At 36.5% G+C, this 27,363-nt stretch overlaps 1 protein-coding gene across 1 annotated transcript; it reads left to right on the forward strand.

Annotated features, from left to right (window-relative positions):
- The first annotated feature begins 16,404 nt into the window (after positions 1–16,404).
- LOC131437794 (uncharacterized) lies at positions 16,405–26,433 on the forward strand. The gene is made up of 6 exons (XM_058607376.1): positions 16,405–16,474; positions 16,542–17,248; positions 25,489–25,756; positions 25,816–25,889; positions 25,950–26,261; positions 26,316–26,433. The coding sequence occupies exons 1-6, from the start codon at positions 16,444–16,446 to the stop codon at positions 26,331–26,333; spliced, it is 1,410 nt and encodes a 469-aa protein (XP_058463359.1). The 5' UTR covers positions 16,405–16,443; the 3' UTR covers positions 26,334–26,433.
- The last annotated feature ends 930 nt before the right edge of the window (positions 26,434–27,363 follow it).

Below are 27,363 nucleotides of genomic sequence, written 5' to 3' on the forward strand. Positions count from 1 at the left end.
AGCAACTCCAGTGGATAACCCAGAGGATTTATTTGCTTTTATAATGTTCGTTACTCTAACAAGTTGATGAGTAGTTATGAAGAGTAGAATGTTCATGACGAAATCCAAACTGCTCTGGAAAAAAATTGAATTCTCATTTATATGAGACATCATTCTCAACAAGATAATTTTTTCAAAAAGTTTACTGATAGACGAAAGTAAACTAATTGGTCGATAACTTGATGTTTCTGCTGGGTTTTTATCAGGTTTGAGGATAGGAATTACTTTAGCGTTTTTCCATCTTTTTGGGGAGTGAGCTAAAGAAAAACACTTGTATAGCATTTAATATACTTATTACACTTCTCCTGGATTTCTTCTATGTGATCCTTAAAAGTGAGTTTTTTGTCATGCGTTAAACCTAATTATTTTGCTTGATCGTTCAATTTGATAACGTGATTATTTTTTGGTTTATGAAAAGAAGTTATGAGGAAAAATAATTATTTGTGTTTTGCTGCATTTTGTGCAATTTTCCATTTTGAGAAATAATCACTGAGGATATTTAAGCTTCTTTATAAGCGACAACAGATAACTCGTAGATTTCTACCTGTGGTATTCGCTAAGCAGATAAAGGTATAGATTTTCTTACAGTTTTAGATCTTTTGTGTAGGATGTTGGTATTGTATGTTCAAATATGAATGAATGAAATATATGAATGAGAAAAAGTAACGAGCGAATTTTAGAAAAATAAAAGCATTTAATAAGTATTTTGGTGAATCATTTTTTTAAAATGCCGGCGAGTTTTAAGAAATTCCATCTCTTCTTAGCCATGCAATTTATACTAATTCTGATACTCAATGCTGTTATATTACTCTAGTTTAACATAGTTACTCTTGAAACGCGGCAAAATGATTACGAATTGAATAGCAAAGATTCGAGAACTAGAGAATGACTCAAACGTGTCCTAACCAGAGATGCCAGGTAAAAATTTCAAATATCTGCAGACAGGGTCTGTAAATCTGAAAAAAAATCTGCGGTCAGCAAGTATGTCTTGCTGGCAGCAATTTCTCTATAAAGTATGACACGCAAAACTGACTTTTTTTTTTTTTTTTTTTTTTTTAGAGGCTTTAACATTAATGTCATTCGCCTCTTCGGGCCAGAAAAACTTTCTGACCCTATGTGCGGGGTTGGGAATCGAACCCAGGCGGGCGGCGTGAAAGGCATCGACTAACCCATCACGCTATACCCGTCCCCTCTCAAAACTGACTTGGCGAGCAAAAAAAAAAAAAAAAAAGGTCGCGGAAATTTCAAAAGTCTGTAACTATAGACGAAAGTCTGCGAGAACTTCTAAAGTCTGCGAGAATTTCAAAAGTCTGTAAAAGTCAGCACAAAAAAAAATGTCTGCAGCACTATACCCCAAATCTGCAGATTTACAGACAAATCTGCAGACCTGGCATCTCTGGTCCTAACTGAAATCGCAAGTTGACAAGCAGTTTATATAGTATGTAAAACGAAAAGCTTTAATGATGCCTTTAATGATTTTGTTCAAAATTCATCGAAAATTTCAATTTATATTTCCGTTTCGTCAGAGCTTAACAATTTATGTTGAACTGATTGCCACCCAGCAATTTACCATAAACCAATAAGCAGACATGATGTTCGAGCTACACTTTCATTTACACCGAAAATTTGATGACTTAAGAGTCATTACTATTTCGCAAATCTTGATATTAACCGACACCAAGGCAACAGCCTTCTTGTAAAACATCTTAAAGATTTTAATAACTGGATGTTCATAGAAATGGAAGATTTGAATAGCTTGTGTACACCGTGAGCTTGCTACGAGCTAATTATCACATTCATCTACACCAAAATTTCATCATCCACCGACGTTCCCAGGAGAAAAACTAATATCGTTCCCATAAAACCGCAAGCATGAATTTCTATTATTTGTCGGTGGAGATATAAATCATCACCACGAGCTAGTTTCGCCAGTTATCTTCTCAAGCTCTAAATGAAACCGATATGCATTACAAAGATCACCTCGGGTTAGTGCAAACACTGATTTATCGTTGGTCCCTTTATCACTTAATTAACACATTAACACGTGTAAATGATCTGCTTGTTGATAATTAATTGACACAACCGCCGCACCGCATCGGCCAACCAACAGCAACATGGCGAACCAGGCGCCCCCTTCGACAAACGAAAGCCCACAATGAATCCACACCCTTGTTTGAACCAACCGACCGCCAACGTTCCTCCTTCTTAAGAAGCGACCAACCCAGAAACGTCGCTGGTACTCTGTGTAGTGAGGTAGAGGAGAAAAGGACAAAGCTTATTAAAACTGTAGCAAATCCCTGTTCGACTCTGTTTGCGGGTGCGGAGGAGGTCTTCATTGCAATCTGTTTTTTTTTCATGTTCCCTGCTGGCTGATTCTGTGTCCTCGGATTATGTCTGGAAAACGAGCGGTGGGATTTTTGTTTCTGGCAATAGTGAAACTCTTTCACCACACCCTCGCCCGAGTGTATTTTTCCTGCTCGTTGGTTTGCGAGAGTATGTGTGTTTGAATAGTCGAATGGTACAACCGTTGGGCGGTTTGAGAAAGATTTAGAAAGACCTAGTGGATTTCACCATCTTTTTATTTTGATAAGCGATTATCTTTTTCAGAAAATAGATTCGATACAACGGCCTTTTAAAGAACTTTCGATGTGTTGGAGTAATTGTATAATGCAATATTTAGACTAACAACATTCTGAAATATATAGATTTCGGTTTTGAACATCCATGTTTTTATAGAATGATTCTTTTATATAATAATAAAGGTTCAAAGGCACACGGCTTAAGCTCTAAGATGCCGATAGGGATGTATTGATAGTATATTGTTTGTTTTATCCATCGTTCGTCTATTTTTATATAATGGAAAGTTATTCAAATCCTGTTAAAATAACGGTACACCAGTTCAAGGGCTCACAAATTCCAATCTCATGCGGTTCGAGTGTTCCCAAATTCCTATATCATGTCTAGCAATAAATATCATTGAAATAAAAAAATAAATAAAGTGATCTGTTTCCATTGGAAGTAAGGACTCGAAAAAAATGCTCACCGATAATTCATTTTAAGTCGGATATTGTTGAAACTATCAGGGATTAAATAAACACTTATTAGCCATATTTTTATACTTCTGCAAAGTTGTTTTCTTCAACTTCCTCTCTTTGGGTAAAAGCTCACACAATGGAATTATCACTACCCATCAGATCCTGTGCAACAATTGCGCCATCTTTCTTATGCACTTTTATTCATTCTTTCTTCAAATCCTTGTTCGATGTTCTACGATGCGTGCCCTTAATAATCGTTCAAAATATTTCTATTGGGTGGAGTTATACACAAATGAAAGTGTTTTTTCGAGTACAGTCCTTAGACGTACAGAATAGGGGACGGGTAAAGCAGGGACATTTTGGTGTAATGATTATTTTAACTTTTTAATTAGGAGATTTATTGCGAATACAGATTTGCAAAGTCTTTAGTGACTAATAAGCTGACTATAAACTAGTTTTGCATGTCTCATTTAGAAATGTTATACGATCACTGTGAAAACCGAGTTTTTAACCGAGGTTCGGATGGCCGAATGTCATATACCACTCGATTCAGCTCGACAAACTGAGCAAACGTCTGTTTATATGCGTGTGTTTGTGTGAGCAATATTGTCACTCAATTTTCTCGAAGATAACTGAACCGATTTTCACAAACTTAGATTCAAATGAAAGGTTTTGTGGTCCTACACAACGTCTCTGAGTTTCATTTGGATACAACTTTTGGTTCCGGAAATACAGGGTGATATGCATAAAAAGGTCAAAATAATGTCAGTACCTTCTTTCGAAGATGGCCCAATCGATGTTTACCATCTTAGATTCAACTGAGAGGTCTTCAGATACCATAAGAATATAACGATTTTTTACTCATAAGTAACCATGTGATGAGTAGCGAATTCTTTAAATTGGCTAATAAATTTATCTAGTTTGCACATAAACATAGTCTAGGGCTATGTTGTTTGAATATCAAAAAAGCAACGAACGCCAATGATCATCGTTCGCTTCCCTTCGCCTTTGTTCGATAATCGCTCTGAAATTCGGACTTGTCCATATATTCGGGTGCGAACGAAGCCGACGCTGTTTCGATGCTCGCATGAAGATCTATTCCTTGCAGTTGTTATTCGCATTGAACTTAACTTAACGCGAATGTGGAACGAATATTTATGCAGCGATCATCGTCAAAACCTAATTCGTGATGATCGTTCGTGGTCTCTTTGAAACAAGCAAATTAAGACGTTTTTCAGTCGGTGTTGAACAGTCGTTCGCACCGCACGCGTATAGCTCTTGGCTCCTGGAATTTTTTTCTGGCTACCTAGAGTTTCATTGATTCAAGGCTTCAGTCTTTTTCAAGGCTACCTGAATCACTAACTAAGTGACTAAGTGATACAAAGAGTGATATTAGAGTGACTAAGTGATACAAAGAGTGATATTAGAGTGACTAAGAAATTAATCAGCCTTTTTTAAGGCTAGCTAGGAGTCTAATCGAAGACTAATTTAGCCTAGTTAATTTAATTTAAAATTTCATTAATTTCAAAAATGCCTGCGTCCAACCGGAAAGGCAACAAGCCTAAGGCTAAAAATAATTCAATACGGAATAAATCACAATCCGTTATTCAACATTTTTCTAATAACATTCACGATCTTATAGAATCTGAATGTAAAAATAAAAGACAACGGACGGATTTCCCTTCCGTTGATCCTATGCCGTCTAACAATATTTACGAGATTCTTCCTGAATCCGATTGTAGCGACATAGAAGAAAATTCTTCAAAAATTCCCAAAATGGACGCTTGTCGTTCTGGGAAGAAACATCAATCTATGCCACCAGTGACGGTGATGATTTCCGACTTCAAAGCATTCCGTACTGAGCTTTCTACTTTTCTCCCGGAAGTAAAAGTCTCATTTCAAATCGGACGAAGAGGAGAATGTCGAGTCTTGGTGGATGGATTGGAAGATTACGAACGTCTTATTCGATATTTGTCCGAAAAACTTCATAAATTTTATTCATATGATATAAAATCAGACAGACCCTTCAAGGCTGTCTTGAAAGGATTATCAAATGATCAAAGTATTGATGAAATTAAAAATGAAATAAAAGAATTGCTTGGTTTTGCCCCTTCCCAAGTAATACTTATGAAAAAAAGAGCGAATGGTACTTCTAAACCACGCTCTGGAATTTCCCATGAACTTTACCTAATACACTTCAATCGAAGTGATGTAAACAATTTGAAAACTTTAGAAAAAGTACGTTTCATTTCCCACATTAAAATTAATTGGGAACATTATAAACGGCATAATCGTATTGCAAACTTAACGCAATGTCGTCGTTGCCAAGGCTTCGGCCATGGAACCAAAAATTGTCATATGGATATACGGTGTTTGAATTGTGGTAAATCGCATTCGAAAGACGTTTGTCCAATGAATGAAACCACTGATAAATTTTCATGTTCAAATTGCAATGGAAATCATAAATCCAATTATTTGAAATGTCCTGTCAGGGAAAAAATTTTAAACGCTCGTTCGCTTAGACAACAAGTCAAATCAACGACCTTAAATTTACAGAACATACCTGAAAATTCTTCTAAGGCACCTGCCAATTCGTCTTCTAACGAAAACAATTTATTGACAGGTAGATCGACCTCGTCATCATCTTCTTCTAATGCCAGTTATGCTGGTATATTAGGTAGAAATCTATCTCCTATTTCTTCTAATGTAAATAATCAAAACACAGGACCGCCTTGCAGTTCTTCTTCTAACGAAAACAATTTATTAATAGGTAGACCGGCCAAATCATCTTCTTCTAATGGCAGTCTACCTACAAATATTCCTTCAATGCCATTCGCTTCTTTAAATGAAGTCGATTTAGGCGATATAACTGAAAATAAAATGATCTACCTACAAGATCAACTTTTTCAAATGATCATCCAAATGAATTCGACTTCATCACTTTTTGAAGCATTTCAAATCGGATGGAAATTTGCAAATAATATTATAATGAATTTAAAATTTAACAGTGATGTTAAATAATTATTTGAATATTTTAAATTGGAATGCTCGATCTTTGAAATCGAGTGAAGATGAATTTTATAATTTTCTCAAAGTTCACAAAATTCATATTGCCATTGTGACAGAAACTTTTCTTAAACCAAATGTAAAATTGAAAAGTAATCCACATTATGTGGTTCATCGATTTGACAGGTTTACTGGAATTGGTGGTGGAGTTGCCATTTTTGTCCAACGGCAAATTAAACATCGAATTTTACCTTCTTTCAATACTAAAGTTATTGAAAGCTTGGGAATCGAAGTTGAAACCATTCATGGAATTTATTTCATCGCTGGAGCATATTTGCCATTCCAATGCACCGGCGAACAATTAAATTTCTTTAAAGGCGATTTGCAAAAACTTACAAGATATCGATCGAAATTTTTCGTAATAGGGGACTTAAATGCTAAGCATGTCCAGTGGAATTGTAGGCAAAATAACAGTAATGGTAAAATACTTCATAATCAACTCTCAGCTGGTTACTTTACAGTTCTTCATCCCAGTAATCCTACTTGTTTCTCTTCCGTGAAAAACCCGTCTACAATTGATCTGGTTCTAACAGATCAAAGTCACATTTGTAGTGAACCGATTACTCATGCTGATTTTGACTCAGATCATCTTCCTGTAACATTCAGACTTTCCAACGAAGCTATAATTAATCCAATTAGTTCTATTTTCAACTATCATAGAGCTAATTGGTTGGATTACAGATCTCACATTGAAAATCATGTGGATCATGAAACTATTTTAGAAAATTCTGCGGACATCGACACAGCAATTGATAATTTGAATCATTATATTATCGAAGCTAGAAATCTTTCAGTTCCCAAAGCTCAAACTAAATTAAATTCTCCTATCATCGATGACAATCTTCAACTGCTCATTCGGTTGAAGAATGTTCGTCGACGACAATATCAACGTTCTCGTGATCCTGCTATGACCAACATAGTTAAGGATTTACAAAAAGAAATTAAACATAGATTTACTCTTTTGCGAAATGAAAATTTCGCTAAAGAAGTTGAACAAATTAAACCATATTCTAAACCTTTCTGGAAACTTTCTAAGGTTCTTAAGAAACCTCAGAAACCAATTCCTGCTCTCAAGGAAGGAAATCAAATACTTCTTACAAATGGTGAAAAAGCTCAAAAGCTAGCTCAGCAGTTCGAGAGTGTCCACAATTTTAATTTGAACGTTGTGAGTCCTATTGAAAATGAAGTCTCACTGAAGTATGATCATATTTCAACCCAAGTGTTATCACACGATGACATTATTGAGACGAATTTTGATGAAATTAAATCAATTATTAGGAAACTCAAAAACATGAAGGCTCCTGGTAATGATGGAATTTTTAATATTCTTATTAAAAATCTTCCCGATGTTGCCTTGAGACTCCTGGTTAAAATTTTCAACAAGTGTTTTTCATTAGCTTACTTCCCAAAAAGATGGAAAAACGCTAAAGTAATTCCTATCCTAAAACCTGATAAAAACCCAGCAGAAACATCAAGTTATCGCCCAATTAGCTTACTTTCTTCTATCAGTAAACTTTTTGAAAAAATTATCTTGTTAAGAATGATGACTCATATAAATGAGAATTCAATTTTTTTACCAGAGCAGTTTGGATTTCGTCATGAACATTCAACTACTCATCAACTTGTCAGAGTAACGAACATGATAAAATCAAATAAATCTTCTGGGTTATCCACTGGAGTTGCTCTTCTAGACATAGAAAAAGCATTCGACAGTGTTTGGCACAAAGGTTTAATAGCAAAAATGTCTGATTTCCAGTTTCCTATTTATTTGATCAAAATGATTCAAAATTATTTAACTGATCGTACTCTTCAGGTTAGCTATCAGAATTGTAAATCTGAATTGCTACCCGTACGAGCCGGTGTTCCGCAGGGTTCGAGTGTAGCTCCAATCTTGTATAATATTTTCACTTCTGATCTTCCAAATCTACCCGTTGGTTGTCAGAAATCGCTATTCTGTGACGACACAAGTCTGTTAGCCACAGGTAGAAATCTAAGAGTGATCTGCAGTCGCCTACAAAGTAGTTTAAATATTTTCAGTGATTATCTGTCAAAATGGAAAATTAAACCAAATGCAGCAAAAACGCAATTAATTATCTTTCCTCACAAGCCAAGAGCTTCTTTTCTTAAACCAAACAATAATCACATTCTCAAATTGAATGGCTTGGAATTGACATGGTCTGATCAAGCTAAATACTTAGGTTTAACGTATGACAAAAAACTCACTTTCAAGGATCACATTGAAGGAATCCAGGCAAAGTGTAATAAATATATTAAATATTTAAATCCTCTTATAAACAGAAATTCTATGCTCTGTTTAAAAAACAAATTGTTAATTTAAAAACAAATTTTCAGACCAGCCATGTTTTATGCAGTTCCAACTTGGTCAAGTTGTTGTTCCACCAGGAAGAAAACGCTTCAAAGGATTCAGAATAAAATTCTGAAAATGATTTTGAAGCGTCCTCCTTGGTTAAGTACAAATGAGTTACACAGACTCACAAATATAGAACCATTAGATGTAATGTCACATAATATTATAAGCAAATTCCGACAAAAATCGATGCAATCTTCAATTGAATCGATTCGCTCTCTGTATTAGTTAGTAAGTTAGTATATAAGTTCCTTTTCCCCATTACACAATACAAGTAGGTTTAGAATTTTCCCTACACAAAAATCTCAGAATTGCGGAAGCAAATGATGTCTTCATGGTAATAACCAAATCATATATATATAACAGGGCTGAAAAGTCACCACTTGTGGCTGAACACCCAATTTAAATCTTAATAATTTAATTTTAACTCATATTCCAATAAATAGTTATTTAAAAAAAAAAAAAAAAGACGTTTTTCTCTGTATTAGTACCATAGTCTTATGTGTGTGTGATATCCATATACCAGCACTCCCCCATTGCTGCTACCTCACGAAATATGATGAATTTATTAGATGAAGAATGCTTCGCGGAGAATGGAATCCAACGATCATCGCAGTGACGCTATTCGAACAAATTTGAAGAGTAAAGTAAATGAACGAATGAATATATTAGTAGATTCGGGTTCTCTACGATTATTGCTTATTTTTTTCACGCTTCTGCCTTTCGTGCAGTGAATAGTTCAACGTTGTTCCAGACGGGCGGAAGTAATATAATGATATTCGCACTGAAGATGGATTATTTACACGAAGAATATGTGCAACATTGGTCTAGGGCCAAAAATTCTCATATTAAATTTTCATAAAATCAATCTCAAATTAAGAAAGTGTGGTTTTCGGTACCGGAGATTCCGGAAATAGTGGTCAAAATCTTTAAAATGGAGCCCAGTTCATTTTCTCAAATATGATTGAATCGATTTTCACTAACTTAAATTCAAACGTAGTATTCTGCAAATGAAGTCTCGAAAATTGGCTTCTAAGTTTTTTTTAATCTGCATTCTGAAAACAATTATAAGATCATATTGCAGCAAGTGGAAAGTTCCCACAGGAACAAAAGAATACGGCCACCATCGACAAGTACCAACGTCATCTGGACAATTCCTATCTGAGATTCATCCCATCAACCACTGCCGACTAAAACTGGAGACTGCATCCCTTAGAGTTGCGGTTATCAGCATACGGCAATGTGAACCAACAACGTTACAATTCATAAAATTATCCTAGTCTTAAGTATAGTTAAGAAATACTCTTGACATCTTGGAATTAAGGTAGTGTGCTTTAATAAAAATATACTGGTAAATAAAAAAAAGTGGATATTTCTTCATAAGGTTTAAAATATATGCGTTAAATCTATTTGGAAATGGTTCAAAATTCAAGCAAGTTTCAAAATCTGTTTTACGATGAACTTTAAAATTCCATAGTAATAATATAACACATGGATCAATAAGTCCCGAGACTAAAGCAGAGATGGTGCTCGTAGTAAACCAGTAACCACGTCTTTCTAGAGTACTAACCTTTGCTTGAAACGGGTTAAAATTTTAAGTCGATCCGACCAGAAACAGCTGAGTTATCGAGGTTGGAGTAAAGTCGTTTTGTAGTTTGTTTAAAAAATGGAAAAACCGAGTTTCGTGTTTTGATAAAACATTGTTTTTTTAATGGGCAAAAACACCGTGCAAGCGAAACAATGGATTGCAAAATGTTATCCGGACTCTTGTCCATCAAAAGCAACGATTTGTCGGTGGTTCGCCGAGTTTAAACGTGGTCGTACCGACACAAATGACGCGGAACGCTCGGGTAGACCTGTGGAAGCCGTTACACCGGAAAATGTGAGTGAAGTGACAAAAACTGAGTGGCGCACAGCTGGCGAAAGCCGTCCGAAGCGTCCGAAAACGCAGCAGTCAGCAGGCAAAGTCATGGCGTCAGTTTTTTGGGATACGCATGGCGTGATTTTCATTGACTACCTCGGAAAAGGTAAATCGATCAACGACCGCACATGCAGAGAAAAAAATCCTTTTTCATCAAGACAATGCACCCTGCAGCAAGTCGATGAAAACAATGGCGAAATTGAACGAATTGGGCTTTGATCTGCTTCACCACCCCCCCCCCCCCCCCCCCATACTCACCAGATTTAGCCCCAGTGATTACTGGCTCTTTGTTGATCTTAAAGAAATGCTCCAGGGAAAAAGATTTGGCTCAAATGAGGAGGTCATCGCTGAAACTGAAGCTTATTTTGAAGCGAAAGATAAATTTTTCCATAAACATGGTATTGAAAAATTGGAAAAACGTTGGAACCATTGTATCACCCTAAAAGGTTATGTTGATGAATAAAAAAAATTTTGCAAAAAAAATGTTGTTCCCATTGTTAGTCTCGGGACTTATTGATCCATGTGTTATAATTTTTTTTACGACTTTGAGGCTTTTTCAGAACTAAAGCTAAGGCTTTCATTTGTATTGTGAAGCATAGGGGGCATTCCACGCAAAATCAGCCACCCAAAAATTTTTTTTCCAGTCAAGAACTCGAAAATATTTGACACGTATTTTTTTATTTCAATTTGGTACGTGGAATTTTCGAGATATGATTTTTTGAAGTTTCGCGTTTATAAAAAAGAGCCCTTTTTTCAAAAGCCTATACAGTAAAATCTAATAAAGATACAAAAATTCGTCCAAGACATGAAATGTGCGTGTTTTCCTTAGCTTTGAAATAAGCGATTCCATAAAACAACCTTTCTAGTTTATTTTATGAAAAAAATTAAAAATTAATACTCAAATAAAAATTTTCAAATTTGGGCCTATTTTTTTCCTTTTTTTAGTTGAAAAAACGTGATTAATCCACCTAGCAGTGAGATGATACCTTTTTTTATCAATCCGCATGTGTTTTTTGCATGAATATTCTTCGGTGTTAAAGTTTTCATAACATTATTTTAACGACCGTCGTTTTAAGCGACAATTTGAGATTTTAATCACTCATTACTCTGTAATGTCGAAACTGCAAATCGGATCGAATTTGAATCTAGAAGTGTGATAATCGATTAAACAACCAGCATAACCCAAACCGATTCGTATGGCCATATGACGAATAAATTACAACAGTTTTGAGTCCAACTTTGAAGCTTTTCGGGATTGTCATCTTCTATATCGGTTTGAATTTTAAAAAATTCATCATCATGTAATTCGAGAACCGGAAGTCATGATTGGATAAAATTAATAATTTTTTGTATATAAGTTTATTTTAATTTGAATTTTTGTTTCTGAAATTTGATTAGGCTCTTTTGAGAAAACAATTGAGCTTTGAGAAACGATTTTATACTGGAACCGGAATTCTAAAATCGGTATGGCCGAAGTCATATAAATTCACCTGAGAAGCTGTATAGTTTTCATTTGTTTCAAAATATTTGAAAATCAGTGAAGACATCTTTGAGAAATCATAGCACGAATTAATTTTTTAGGTGCCTTCTGAATCGACAACTGAATACCACTAAAACTGAAAAAAGTTAATTTTTTTTATCGACTATCCAAATCTGCTAACCCGATAAACCTGATTAATTTATGTGGAATAGACATTTTTATACTAATCACCCTGTATCCCCGAAACCGGAAGTTGGATCTGACTGAAGAGCAAGATGTTTTAAAGAATCTTGAAACTTTTCATTTGCATCTTAGATGATTCTTAGATTTCATTTAAATCTTAGATCGGTTCAGCCATCTACGAGAAGAATGAGTTACACAATTTTGATTTCGTTTCATATATCATCCTGTAGTTCCGGAACCAGAGGTCGGAACCAAACATAATTCAGGAACTTTGTTTGGGAGCATACGAATTTTCGTATGAATTTGAATTTGCAGAAAAGAAATTTTCAGAGAAAATTGAGTGAAATTATTTGTCACACACGCATTTGCTGATCTCGACGAACTGATTCGAATGGTATATGGATGTTATGTTCTTCCAGCATTTATTGCTGTAAGTAGTTTAAAACAATTTAAAATTCTGCCTTCATCTGGTATATATATGTCATACTCGAACGATTATGTTGCAAAAAACGAGCCGTGCTAAAATCGGTCCGAGACTAAATGTCATGAAAAAGGATACTGTACAAAGTCTTTTTGGTACTTAGAAACAATTGTATGTAACAGTATAAAAAATCGTGTTTTCCGTTGCTCCCAAGCATTTCTTTGTCATACAGCGCTCAAAACTCCTACTGCTGGAAAAGTCGCTTACACAAAAATTTCGATATCTCCGTTAAAAATGGACGGATTTTCACAATCTATGGCTTGTTGAATAGGTATTATCGTGCGGAATCTAAGTCTGAAAACATATTCTGTTTTCAAGGTCAATTGTGACAGATACTGTCAAAAAACTGAAAATTTTGACATAAAACTTCGAATAACTCAATAAGTAAACATCCGATCTCAAAACCATTCAATAGCGTTTTGGGTGACGGGGAGACCTTTCATTTGCGACTAGTTTGATCAAAATCGGTCCAGCCATCTCTGAGATCTCGACCTCTTAGTTGACAACACACATACAGACACACACATACACACACACAGACATTTGCTCAGTTCGTCGAGCTGAATCGATTGGTATATGTCATTCGGCCCTCCGGGCCTCGGAAAAATTTTCGAAAGTTTGAGCGAATTTTATACCTATTTTTTATATATATAAAAAAAGGTAAAAAAGAAGCCTTTGGGGTTTAACTCAATCTTGGCAAAGTTTCAGAGTGAATTTTTCAATCACGACCCGCACGCGCGGAGTCTACCGCAGAGCAACTCGCTCGAACGCAGGCTTAACTTGTCGACACATGTCGCACCACTGATCAAATCCTAACTTTGACAGTTTGACAGTGTTAGCAACGTTACAGTTAAGATCGCGGTGTGAAAATGAATGAAATAATTGAATTAACAATGATTAATTGTTTAATTCTCGCTCTAGTTATTTTACTTTTGGTGAGTTGTGTTTGCTAAGTTGTTATACCATGCTTGACTGGATTCTGTAAATAGATTTTGGATACATGAGTTCTGGTTCTAGAAATAAATTCTACATTTGGATGCAGGACCGGTTTCATTGATTTGAATTCTGAACCTTTATTTTTTAACACAAATTCTAAATTTGGATTCAGAACCTGGATTCTGGAAATGAATTTTAGATCTGAATTCAGGAGCTGGACCTAGAATTGAATTCTGGAATTGAATTGTTGGTCTGAATTTTGAAAGCAGAATTCTGCAAATGAATTATGAACCTGAGCCCTATTCTTGAACTCTCGATTTACTCTTGGATTCTGGACTTGGATTTTGGGCTTGGATTCTGGACCTGAATTCAAAACTGAACTTCGAAGCTAGAATTGTAGAATTTTATGCTGTATCTGAATAATAAATTTGTATGCTGGAGCTGTATGCTAGTTCTGAGAATGTATTCTAGTTCTGATTTCTGGAATTGAATTATGGATCTGAATTGGGAGTCTGGGTTCTGGACCAGAATTCTAGGACTGTATTCTGAATTCTGGAGTAGGATTCTGTGAATAAATTCTGGATCAGGAACTGAACTGGAACTTGGATTCTGGTGGGGAATTAATTTTGAATCTGGGTTCAGAGCTTCAATTCAGGACCTGGATTTTGCATCTGATTTCAGGACATGGACCAGCATTCGGGACCTGGGTTCTGGATCTTAATAATAGAACTGGATTTTAAACATGAATTCTAGATTTTCGCCCAATACAAGGATTCTAGAATTGAATTTTGGACGGGGATTATGAACCTGAATTCTGCATCTAGAATATGAACCTAAGTTCTGGCAATGAAATCTTGAACCTAGATTATAAACCCGAATTCTGGATTTAGAGAGCTGAAATATGAACCAGGACCAAAAGTTTAAGAAAATTGTTTTTCGTTATTTACGATTATCATACTACTAAAAATTTGATCGTTAATTGCTGAAATTATTTCCGATGGTATAGGGTTAAAATTATTATGTTAGGCAATTTTGGCTCATTTTGGAAAGACGAAAAAATCGCTCCCACTGTTGTGCGATGTTGATAAGGACTAAAACATTGCAAAGTCGACGAAACCCTTCGATTGTTGTTCGAATTTTACGGTTTGAAGAAGGTTTGCCGAATCGTGTTCATTTATTCGATTAACCTTTTCAATTATGTTTCTCGTGTCGCTATGTAAATACACCAAAATCATAATCATTTTACCTAATTCATCGTTCATGCTTCCCCAAGCATGCTATGATTCTGAGTAAAACGTTCCGTTATCTTAGAACGGTATGCTATTTTTATCCCAAATGTCTTAGAATTTAAAACTTCTAGAACTAAAATTCAAAAAAAAATAATTTCTGAATTTCAAAATTTATTTTAAAAAATTTTGAGGTTGAAGTTTTTATTTTTATGCCACATGATATAGAATTGCATGAAACATCGAGATCTAGTGTCATCTCGAAAATAATTTGAAGAAGCTGACAATGGAAAAAAATGATAATGGAAGTTTTGAGATTTCAGAAACCGAAATATTTTATTATGGCAAATGTCTTAAAATTTCATGAAACGTCGAGATCTAGAGTCACATAAAAAAATTATTTTTAAAATCGATTTTTGGAACTTGAAAAAATTTTGATATGTCCGTAATTGCAAATCTACTTTTTTGATGCCAATTTCTTTAAAATATTTTAACTTCTAGATCTAGTGTTCTCTCGAATAAAATGTTTGGAGAAAAATCGACTCTGGAACTCCGAAATCGAATTTTTCGGCATCTCGTCGGATTTTTGTAGCAGCATAGTACTAATCTGAAACTTTTCCCAATTCCATCATGTTTTGGCGCCCCCGGCTGTTGGCGCCCGAGGCGGTCGCCTTATTCGCCTCACCCTCACTACGGTACTGTCTAAAGCGATAAAGGTTCAGAAGAAAAATTATGTTGAAATCGTATTTGAACACTAAATGTGAGTAGAAGAATGAATGATGAATTCATAATGGTAATTTCTAACAAATTAGTAAATTTCAGCTTAAAACTACTTATTGTATTGAGTTGCTAAAATAGGTGTTTCATTAGCGACGTCGAAACCAGACCTTCTGAACAGCAACCTTTGATTTTGCTAGCATTATTAGGATTACAAACGAGATACGATCGAAAAAGCAATACGTCGTTATTCAGAATAATGGTGATGGTCTCGCGATGGTGCTGTTGAAATAAACCGCACTGAAATTTTATCTCGAGCTAATTTCGTTTTCCACCGAATGGAATATGTAGGGCAAACAGACTCGAATGACACAGTGTTTTGAGCTCGCAAACCATTTAAAACACACAGTCATACAATGCTGCTATTAGATTTGATATATTGAAATTAAACCTGTCATATCTCAAAACTCATCGAGCAACGCACGTACCACCAAATACAAATAAATTTTGTACCATAGCTAGACATGAGTAAAGGCATTTCTGCTTGACCGCAGATGAACTTTTAATTTCCTATATAAATCAGATAAAGATTTGTATTCGTTCCGTCGTGTCCTGTGAATCCTACAATAAAAAGATTTAAAATTAATATAGTGATCCACAAACATACAAATATTTTCTTTAGTCTCCAAGCATGATTCATTTTTTCGTCATAACAAACAGTATCCATGGTGAAATGATTTTCTGCCTTCAGCGTTGCTAGTTATTTGAAAATTTCATTTAAGTAGATTGTCACTCAGACATTGTACCTTTAGAGTGTACAGCGTAGTACAAAACGTGTCCACGAAAATTCATCAGCGCATTCCGTATTATAATTTGTATTTGGTACCACAGTCACTAGTACATGACAAGTTCATAGCAAGCTACTTTAATTTCATATCACGTGCTGGGCAGTTTTCGTTCCGATTTATTCGGTCGAATTTTCTTGTTATAAATGAACTCCGTTCAGCCGAAGCACTTCAAAGGTAAATGTAATGACATAAAAATAATTTTACTGACGAATAGTTTTCCTAGAATGTAGCTTTTCGATAGACAACCAAGAATTTGCGAATAAAATCAACAAGAATCTGCCGAAAAGTACTGTGACAAGCAGTGCGTCTCGCCTACGAACTCATCTAAATGAGAAAAGTCAAACGACGACAAACTGGAGACGTCCAGGAAGCGGAACTTCATCCTCTATGCTAATCAGTACATCGAAAATTAATCTTCCAAATGACAGAATCAAACAAGGAATGCACAAATTAGGATCTCTACCCAGGTATTTGCGTTCAATGCCACCAGGAATAACACATAATTGCGACAATCTAGCGGTTGTAATCAAGACGAAAACATTTAAGAACCATGGCGTTTCTCAGAGATTTTTTGTACGAGAAACAGAACGACTGAATAAGGTAGAAACAATAGTCGCAGCAAAACTTCCGATAAATGAAAAAGCTTTGGAGGTGTCATCTGCGTTAGTCTTACCGACCGGAGAGGACTTTGAACATATGTGCATTGCAACCGAACATATCACGACTGCTGTAGATCCTTTGTCAATTGACATAAATCAGTTAAAGACAGTGCCTAACATCCACTCGAAAATATTCCAGAATTTACACGAGAAAATTCAGTATCTGGAGACGAAACAGTGCTACTTTGAAAATGGTTCTAGGGAAGCAATCGAGCAGATTTTACAGCTGGATTGTAAGATGAAGATGAGGACATCCCAGATTGAAGAAAAGAATGAAGAAATTTGTGAGGTGATTTTTATGTTCACTGATTTGAAAAAGTTTCAGGCCATCAAAGTCAAAATTACTATTGATTTATATAGTTATTTTCAGTGAATACCATCTCAGAGGGATAGGTTTCTGTACTAGAATCAGCTAAAAATTCACAATGACAAGGCTGAACATGGCTGGCATATCGAAGCACTATTGGAAAGGATTTGTTGATGTTAAATTTCTCTTCTATTTTATGAAGTCGAGTTTGTAAATCTATAAAACGTTCAGTCGTACTCCGAATGTACTCCGCGATATAGGCCCTTATTATCGTTCTCACTTCCACTTTCACATTCATTTCACTCACATGGCATTTCACATGATTTTACCTATTACCAGTATCACGCATAGTGAAGTGATCAATGTGGTGGAAAAAACTATATTTTTCATCAAAATTTTGGTAGCTTTACTTTTGTCTCTGAAGCGACTTCCGTAATAAGGACCTACATTAACTATTCACTTTTTTTTAATTCAATAATATAATATAGTATAATTTTAAGGCACACTGCTTAAGCTCTAAGATGCCAAGGGTATTTTCTAATCTTAATTATCGTCTAACATAAAACTAGAATAGTATCATTAGGTAATGTAGGATCGGGGTCGCGGATTCTTGAGAACCGATCGCCGGTAGTGGCCGGTGAATTGAATATAGCATGAGAGCCTCCCAGATGGCGTTGGTAAATATCTATGTTGGCCGCATCCTTCGATCCGCGTGGGTTCGTGGGAAACACCCCGTATGTTGGTCATCGACTAGAGCGGTCTTCCGTGGGCGGTGATGGTGATGTTACGAAAGAGATGTTGTAGGAACAAGATGTCTAAAAACGACAGAGATCTAATTTGTTGCACCGAGATGGTGAAGAGATCTTGTTAGTTTCAATGAAGACGGGCAGAGACGGGGAGTGTCGAACCTGTAGGTGGAGATTATACTTTCTGAGCGAGGAATAACACCTTACACTTGTATATCAATGTATTTGAGGTACTGGTTGATGAGAAGCATATATAAACTATCCCGACTCGCCAACACATTCCGAACCGGAACCTCAGGCGGTCTACCTCGGGCCCTGAGGGATTCCAGTAGTTTCGACCTGGCGTCGCGATACTCTACGCACGACCACACGACATGCTCGATGTCTTGATAACCGTCGCCACAGGTGCATCCGCGAGCCCAGCACGCCGGAGATGCGATGTTGAAAGTGTAGTGATTTGACATGAGCCGCGATGTAACACGAATGAAATCGCGACTCACGTTCATCCCCATGAACCAAGGTTTCGTCGATACCCTAGGAATAATGGAATTTAGTCATCGTCCCAGTTCGCCATTGCTCCATGAAGTTTGCCAACTTTCGAGAGTTTTCTGACTAGCGATACTGATTAATTCATTGAAGCAGAAGATCCTTCATTGAAGCAGATTGGTCTTTCATAATTCACTTCTTTTGATTTCCATCGTAAAGTGATACCCATAATCAGGGTCACAGTCACTTCACTTGGCTTTCACCGTGTAGTGACAACGGTAATAAGGGCCATAATCTTAAAAAAACGAAAAGTATATGGAAATGATCTAGGACTTCAAAGGCCTAAGGGCTGAGATTTAGTTTCACATTAATTACATCGGTTAAATATTTTTTTTTTTTTTTTTCATAAATACGTTTATTTCATAGGCAATATACATAAGTTTTTCTTCGCCGTGGCATCCACAATACATAGTAGTTTAAACCTAATACATTTCGAATATCATATTAGTATGTTGGTACTCATTAGTTAATCTAAACACTGTTTTTATCAAGCGAGTTGCTATTTTAAATTACATTAAATAAAATACATTTATTTTGTACATGATCTTATAACTATTTCAGGATTGTTTGTATCAGTTCACCACTTATATTCAATATCCTATAGTTGGCTATTGGTTGAACTCATGGAAGAGAAAACAGTTTAACATAAAATAAAATTTAAATTGGAACTCCAATGGATTTAATGAAATGATAAAGAAGTTTCATGTATGGAAGGTCACGACAAGCAAGAATGTCGCGAACTGGGACATTGGATAGTCTACCTTGGGTACGCAAGGAATTTATTAGTTGAGATCTGACATCACGAAACTCCACGCATGTCCAAACAACATGGTCAATATCGCGGTAACCTTCGCCGCAAGCACAATGATTAGTCTCGGAAAGTCCAATTCGAAGGAGATGTGCATCTAACGTGTAGTGATTGGACATGAGTCTGGACATCACACGAATGAAATCTCTACTCACATCCAGTCCCCTGAACCATGCCTTTGTCGATATTTTAGGAATAATTGAGTGCATCCACCGACCCAGATCATCTTTATCCCAAGAAGCTTGCCAGCTGGCAAGTGTTCTTTGGCGAGACGCGCTATAGAATTCGTTGAAAGCAATCGGTCTCTCATAAATTTCACCCTCAATAGCACCACGTTTGGCTAAAATATCGGCTCTTTCATTGCCTGGAATGGAGCAATGAGCCGGAACCCAAACTATTGTGATTAGATAATTATTATTCAATATGTCGTTCAGACACTGTTTTATTTTACCCAAGAAAAACGGTTCATTTTTGCCAGCAGCGTTTGAGCGAATGGCTTCAATTGCACTCAGACTATCTGTGAAGAGGAAATAATGGTTTGGAGATAATGTGACGATTACATTCAAGCTATAATGAACTGCTGCTAACTCTGCTATATAAACAGATGCAGGTTCTTGAAGCTTGAATGAGGCCGAAACATTATTGTTGAACATACCAAACCCTGTCGCTTCTTCCATTCGCGATCCGTCCGTGTAAAACATTTTCTCAGAGTTAATATGCCTGAACTTACTTGAAAATATTTTTGGGATTTCCATAGAGCGTAGGTGGTCCGGGATTCCACGCACTTCGCGCTGCATGGATGTGTCGAAAAATAAAGTTGAGTCAGGTACATTTAGGAGGCTGACACGGATAGGAATATATCTTGAAGGGTTGATTTCCTGTGACATATGGTTAAAATATACTGTCATGAATTTTGTTTGAGATCGAAGCTCGACTAGTCGTTCGAAATTATTAATTACCATGGGATTCAGCACATCACATCTTATTAGCAGGCGTGATGAAAGCTCCCAAAATCGATCTTTTAATGGAAGAACTCCCGCCAGAACTTCAAGACTCATTGTATGTGTCGAATGCATGCAGCCTAAAGCAATTCGCAAACAACGGTACTGAATTCGCTCAAGTTTGATAATATGAGAATTTGCAGCGGAACGAAAACAAACGCATCCATATTCCATCACTGAAAGTATCGTTGTCTGATACAATTTTATTAGATCTTGCGGATGAGCACCCCACCAAGACCCTGTTATTGTTCGAAGAAAATTTACTCTTTGTTGGCATTTCGTTATCAGATACCTAATGTGTCCTCCCCACGTGCATTTGGAATCAAACCACACCCCGAGGTATTTGAAAGTCAAAACCTGTTCGATTATTCTTCCCATCATATGAAGCTGAAGTTGCGCGGGATCATGCTTTTTTGAAAAGACGACCAGCTCTGTTTTCTCCGCAGAGAATTCGATACCAAGATGAACAGCCCAAACGGACAATTTATCTAAGGTATCTTGCAATGGTTTTTGCAGATCAATAGCTTTGGATCCAGTAACTGAAACCACGCCATCATCTGCCAATTGTCTTAGTGTACATGGGGTTACTAGACAGCTGTCAATGTCATTCACGTAAAAATTATAGAGGAGCGGACTGAGGCATGAGCCTTGCGGGAGACCCATGTAGCTAATTCTGATTGTTGCCAAATCGCCATGTGAAAAATGCATGCGTTTCTCTGACAAAAGGTTGTGCAAATAATTATTTATAACCGCTGGGAGTCCATGTTGGTGGAGCTTGTCTGAAAGAACATCAATGGAAACTGAATCAAATGCTCCTTTAATGTCTAAAAATACAGATGCCATTTGTTGCTTTTGAGCGAAGGCAATTTGGATGTCAGACGAAAGTAATGCAAGGCAATCATTCGTCCCTTTATTTCTACGGAAGCCAAACTGAGTATCTGACAACAAACCGTTCGTCTCGACCCAAGTGTCGAGACGTCGTAGAATAATTTTTTCGAACAATTTTCTGATGCAGGACAACATCGCAATGGGTCTATATGAGTTGTGATTGGAAGCTGGTTTCCCCGGCTTTTGAATGGCGATAACTTTCACTTGTCTCCAGTCAGGTGGAACAATATTTTGCTCAAGAAACTTGTTGAACAATTCCAACAAACGTCTTTTTGCGAGGTCGGGCAGATTCTTCACCAAGTTGAATTTAATTCTGTCCAATCCAGGAGCGTTATTGTTACAAGACATGAGTGCTATGGAAAATTCCATCATTGAAAAGGGGCTATCAATGGAATCATCATTTGAAGAAGACTCCCTAACAATGCTATGCGTAGGAACAGAATCTGGACAAACTTTCCTCGCAAAATCAAATATCCATCGATTCGAGTACTCCTCACTCTCATTTCCTACGTTACGATTCCTCATTCGTCTGGCCGTATTCCAAAGAGTGCTCATTGAGGTTTCTCTTGACAAACCTTCCACAAAATGTCTCCAATAGCTGCATTTCTTAACCCGAAGTATGTTCTTGTACTTGGTTTCTAAAACCAAGAATTTTTCAAAATTCTGAGGAGTTCCTCCTCCTCGTTTTAAAAACGTCTTGAAAGCATTTTGTTTCGCGTGTTTAGCATCTGAGCACTCTTTGTCCCACCAAGGATTTGGAGGTCTTCTGTTAGACGATGGACCAAGAAATCGTTTGGTTTGGGCTTGTTCTGCGGCCTCCAGAATCGAACAAACGAGGAAGTCATATTCTTCAAGTGGGGGAAGCTCTTCCATTGAAGTTAAGACACTTGAAATATTACTTTGGTATTTAATCCAGTCAATATTTTTTGTCAAATCATATGGAATATTAACTGAATTAGCAATGCCTTTGTTACTGCTAATTGAGATGATGATTGGTAAATGATCGCTACCATGTAAATCAGGAAATACTTTCCAGGTGCAATCTAGTCGAATTGAAGTCGAACAAAGAGATAAATCTAATGCACTTGGACGTGCAGGAGGTCTTGGGATCCGTGTCATGCTACCCATATTTAGTACCGTCATGCTAAAATTGTCGCAAATATTATATATTAGAGATGATCTGCTATCATTGTAAACGGAACCCCACATCATTCCGTGCGAATTGAAATCTCCTAAAATCAAACGTGGAGCAGGAAGGGCTTCGACAATTTCATTAAGCTGTCGTTGTCCAACTTGAGCTCTTGGAGGAATATATACCGAAGCAATGCAAATGTCCTTTCCTTTAATGTTTATTTGACAAGCAACAACTTCTATACTAGAAGTCGAAGGAATGTTTAATCTATAAAAGGAATAACATTTCTTAATTCCTAAAAGCACTCCACCATACGGGGAGTCTCTGTCGAGACGTATAATGTTAAAGTCATTAAAATTTAAGGCTATGTTTGATGTAAGCCATGTTTCGCACAAAGCAAATACATCACATTTTTGACTATGCAACAAAACTTTAAATGAATCAAGTTTTGGCATGATGCTTCGACAATTCCACTGCAGGACAGTGATTGAATCATTTGCGGCGGATGATAAATTATCCATCAAATGATACAAAACCTGAAAGAGCTGGCCATTGAGCTGATAACTGTTTCAAAAAAGTTCTAGCTATTGGAAGGAATGCTGTTATGATGGTCTTTAGAGGTTCAGAAATATTGAATGCAGCGAAAATCCATTCTACAATTTCCGAAAATTTCAGTAATCCTGTTGGTGAATGTGAAATGGAGCCCACTGGATTATTGTCTTTTCTTGAGCTAGTTCCTGGATTGGTTTGTGAATTTGACAAACCAGGAGGCACAGTTTTTGGTTTTAAATTTGGCTTTTTAGCTTTAACACGGGGATCTTTTTTTGAAGGTATAATTTTAGGTGTCTTTTTTGGTATTTTGTGGTTTGTTAATCTCCTCTTAACAGACCCTTGAGGAGTGACAAACGAGGTATCTTCACTATTTCCGTCAGAGTCAGATTCCTCTGGCTCCGCAAGATTTGAAAAACCGTTTTCGGTTTCCAAAGGGGAGACATGTATGACCGTTTTGAGCATTTCTGCATATGTGCGCTTAGACCGTGCTTTTAAAGAAAGCTTCATTTTGTCTTTACGCAGCTTAAATGCAGCGCACACTGAAAGATCATCATGAGGGCTTTCCCCACAATAAACACATTTTTCAACATCTTTATCGCAAAGATTATCCTTATGAGGCCCTTGACATTTGATACATTTGGACTTATTACTACAGTAAGTAGCTGTATGTCCGAATTTTTTACAGTTCGTGCAATTCATAACATGCGGTACGAAAAGCCGAACAGGAAGACGAATTTTATCGATATAGACATGGCTAGGCAATGCAGATCCGGCAAATGTTACGCGAAACGAATCTGAGGGACGATAAGACTTTTTTCCATCGACAATAGATGCTGAGTACAATTGTTTGCACTCGAGTATCTTAACTCCCTCAAGCATGGAGTTTTTAAAACGGCCAACTCCATTTTTAAGTAAATCATCTGCTGTCAGACTTGCTTCAGTCACAACACCGTCAATTTCTACCTCCTTCGATGGAATGTAAACTCGATATTCAATAGCAAATAATTTACAGGTTACAATATCGTTTGCCTGTTTCAAGTCGTTAACTACAACTCGAATTTTATCTCTATTAACCTTACAGATTTCTTTAACTTCAGAGAAATGTGATGTCAAATCCTTTGTAATTTGCATCAAGTTTAAAATCTTTTCTTTTTTTCGAAGATAGACTATCCATGGCCCAGTGGTACCCTGTGGATAATGTTTAGCCCTCGGAGTATTTAAACTTTTACTAGTATCCGGAATCGGATTCGGATGATCTTCCATGAGATCATCCATTACATTAAATTTTTTTTTGTAAATTAATAATACCAAAATAAAAACTTATGTTTAGTAAAATTTCAGATATAAGAAATAAAAAATAAATTAAATTAAATCTACCTTGTAGCTGATGTCTCTGTTCCTTTATCGTGAAGAACGACGTGAAGCTCTTCCAACGATTTCCAATTGGCAGTCTTTTGCTGTTTCCAATTGGCAGTCTTCTGTCGTTTACTGCTATCTCAGTTGCTCTGCCGTCGTTGTGAACACCACTGCACTTGCTGTACCTGACCCCAGGTACAGTGCTTTTGCTCTTGGTGGCGATCAAATGCGATGCTTGCAGTGTAGCACCTCGCGATATACGCCGTCTCTTTTGATCCTACGCAGCGTACAAATTCTGGTACCTGGTAGATCAGCACTGGGTTGCTTTAGCACCTCTGTGCCTTTGCACCCCTTCGTCTTCGCACCTTTATGCGATGGCACCTCTCTGACTCGTCACTTCTATGCTCTCGCACCTCTGTGTCTCTACACCTCTGTGCGTATGAACGGGATGGCCTTCGTTGCTAGCTTTCCAGTCGGGAAACGCCCCGAATATTGCGTTTGCTATGGGCAGTTTAACTACCTGAAGCTTAGAATTGTCTCGGTAGCAGCCGTTAACTCACGAGCCAGTACAATCGAAGCACAACCTCTTCGCTTGAATGGTTTTTACTGAATGTGTCGGTTAAATATGTTAGGAAAGCAATTTAAGTCTTGTCACTCATTATGAACACGACGTCGCGATTTGCCGTTTCCACAAGTTTTACACCAGAACTCGCCATCAACAGAAAGGAGAAAATATTGTTTATGTCCGACTTTCTGCGGATACGAGTTGCCTCAGATTGGTCAACTTCTTTGATTTTGCATTAGTATTTTGTAATGGTTATAGTTGTTACGAGAAGTTAACACGAATTATATTAAGTTTAGTAAATGTTCACATAGTTTATACAATAGTAAACAAACATCGAAACAATTTCAATTATATATCAAAGTCAAAGTCTTTGCATTACATTCCTTTTTGTGGAATTTGGCCTTTCTGTTTCAACAGACTTCGCAACCGATTCTTAGGGTACAGAATCATTGCATGGCTAGTACTATGGATCCTACTGACACTAATAACCCTTCCAGGTCGGGGTCGAACATACGACAACTGGCTTGTAAGACCAGCGTCCTATGCATTTGACCGCCAACCCGCCAATTATATATAAAATATGTAACTTTTATACTTTGACCATTACTAATTATATGTAAATCACCAGCTTCAAGCTTGTCTAAAGAATTTACAATCGGTAGGTCTCTCTCAGAACACCGCTTCTCGAGAAAATATTCTGAAGCAATATGAGAAAGAAAAGATTTTACGCGTAGAGTTGGATAAAAAATGTACCGAGCTAATTCAAAGCAATAGTTTGGTCCAGAATCTAAGTAAGCGGCTTAAGGCACTAAAGAAGGATCTTCATGAAGCTAAAGATGAACACGATAAACTTGAAAACTGCAATTTTCAAACTGCGGAGAAGTTGACCGAGAAGGGTTAATACGAAATGACATAACATCAAATAGTTTTTTTCAACAAATTAATTTTATTACAGAAGTGGCACTTGAAGCAGTATTGAACAAAAATTACATTTTTGTTCAACGCAATCATGCAATGAGTTTAACAATCGTATAAAAAACTATTTTAAATTTCAGGAAGTTATCAATGGTAACATTCTACTGCTTCTAGGATAAACTGAAACAGCAAGTTTTCACTATGGCCCAAGAAATCGTTGGTAAAGATGCACAAATTACTAAACTTTTGGCTATTTCCGAAGACTTGCCGAATGAAATTCCGCGAACTCCACAAGGGGATCTAATGGATGCTCTTCAGTTAGATCTAACTAATCTATCTGGAAATTCTGACAATCTTATGGAAGCGAACAGACTAGACGATGTAATTCTGCAGATTCATTCAAATCTACTCGAAAGTTTGGAATTTAGCAAGACGTCGTTCAAGACCTACTGCGATTCTCTTATCGAGTGTGTAGATGTCGACGAGGTAGGTCGAGAAAAATTTTCGTTCATCCAATGGACAATCATTTTCGACATGCAGGTGAAGGACGGACATTAGCAGACAGCTGAAGGGACGGAGCAGTTGTGAACATACTTAAGCGGTCAAGTTGTATGTTGAAACAGAAGCCGTTATCAGCCCATTAGAATCCAAAGAATGACAAAAAGAAAAAAATTCACTTAAATGGAAATGTATTATAAATTTAACTTGTCAGTACCTAACCTATATACAAGCTATCTGCAATTGAAATTGAAATGAAATGCAATCTCTCCATTACCCAAATCATGAATTTTTAGAGTAATCTTTAGAGAATGCAAGTATTATTCTGTGCCTTCTGATTCATCAAAATAAATTCCTAATTTCATATCCTAGTTTAATCGAAAGATTTGGACTTCTTCGCGCTGGTAGGTATGTGACAATTTAAATCTATAAGATTAAGAATATCTATCACAACACAGTGATGCCTGCCCATACACTCTAAACAATGGATAATAATTTTTTTCAATTTCCAAGCGATACAAAAGATTGAGAAGTCAAGTGATTCAAAACTAATAGAAAAATGTCTTATTTTTTAATTGAGATACAACCAGAGCTGAGCTGTAGTAGACATACAGGACCTTATTACCGGTATCAAAACCTTGTCAAACGTAAAAATTCAAATATAGATAGAATAAAAAGGATGCAATGAATTTAGCCAGATTTTTATCTAATTCATCCAACATTATTACAAAAGTTTGTAATGTAAATGCAACAAATCGAATGCTGAATTATACAGAAAAAAAAATCGTCTCACTGTTAGATGGAATAAGCATGTGTTATACTAATATCGTAAAACATCGAGAGACATAAAAATTACATAGATTGAACTCTAAACCTGCTTGAAAGATTAAAGTGATCACGAGAATCATGCATTGCAAGCATGGATTCGTGGATGAAAATTGACTCGATAGCATATATCCTGACATTATCGGGAATATTCAATATAGTTTTTTTTGTGATCGAAATTTATCAATTTTATCAATCAATATTTTGAAATCTATAAAAGTTACAACAGTGAAACAGTACTTAGGTCGGTTAGGCCATCTCTAAG

This window comes from Malaya genurostris, chromosome 3, assembly GCF_030247185.1.
Source record: "Malaya genurostris strain Urasoe2022 chromosome 3, Malgen_1.1, whole genome shotgun sequence".
Lineage (NCBI taxonomy): Eukaryota > Metazoa > Arthropoda > Insecta > Diptera > Culicidae > Malaya > Malaya genurostris.

Bases quoted from the DNA above. Each gene is read 5' to 3' on its own strand.
- LOC131437794 (XM_058607376.1), top strand. From the start codon at position 16,444: ATGAACTCCGTTCAGCCGAAGCACTTCAAAG. The intron at 17,249-25,488 runs GTGATTTTTATG...GTAAATCACCAG, and splicing joins AGAATGAAGAAATTTGTGAG to CTTCAAGCTTGTCTAAAGAA. The intron at 25,890-25,949 runs GTATAAAAAACT...TACTGCTTCTAG, and splicing joins ATGCAATGAGTTTAACAATC to GATAAACTGAAACAGCAAGT.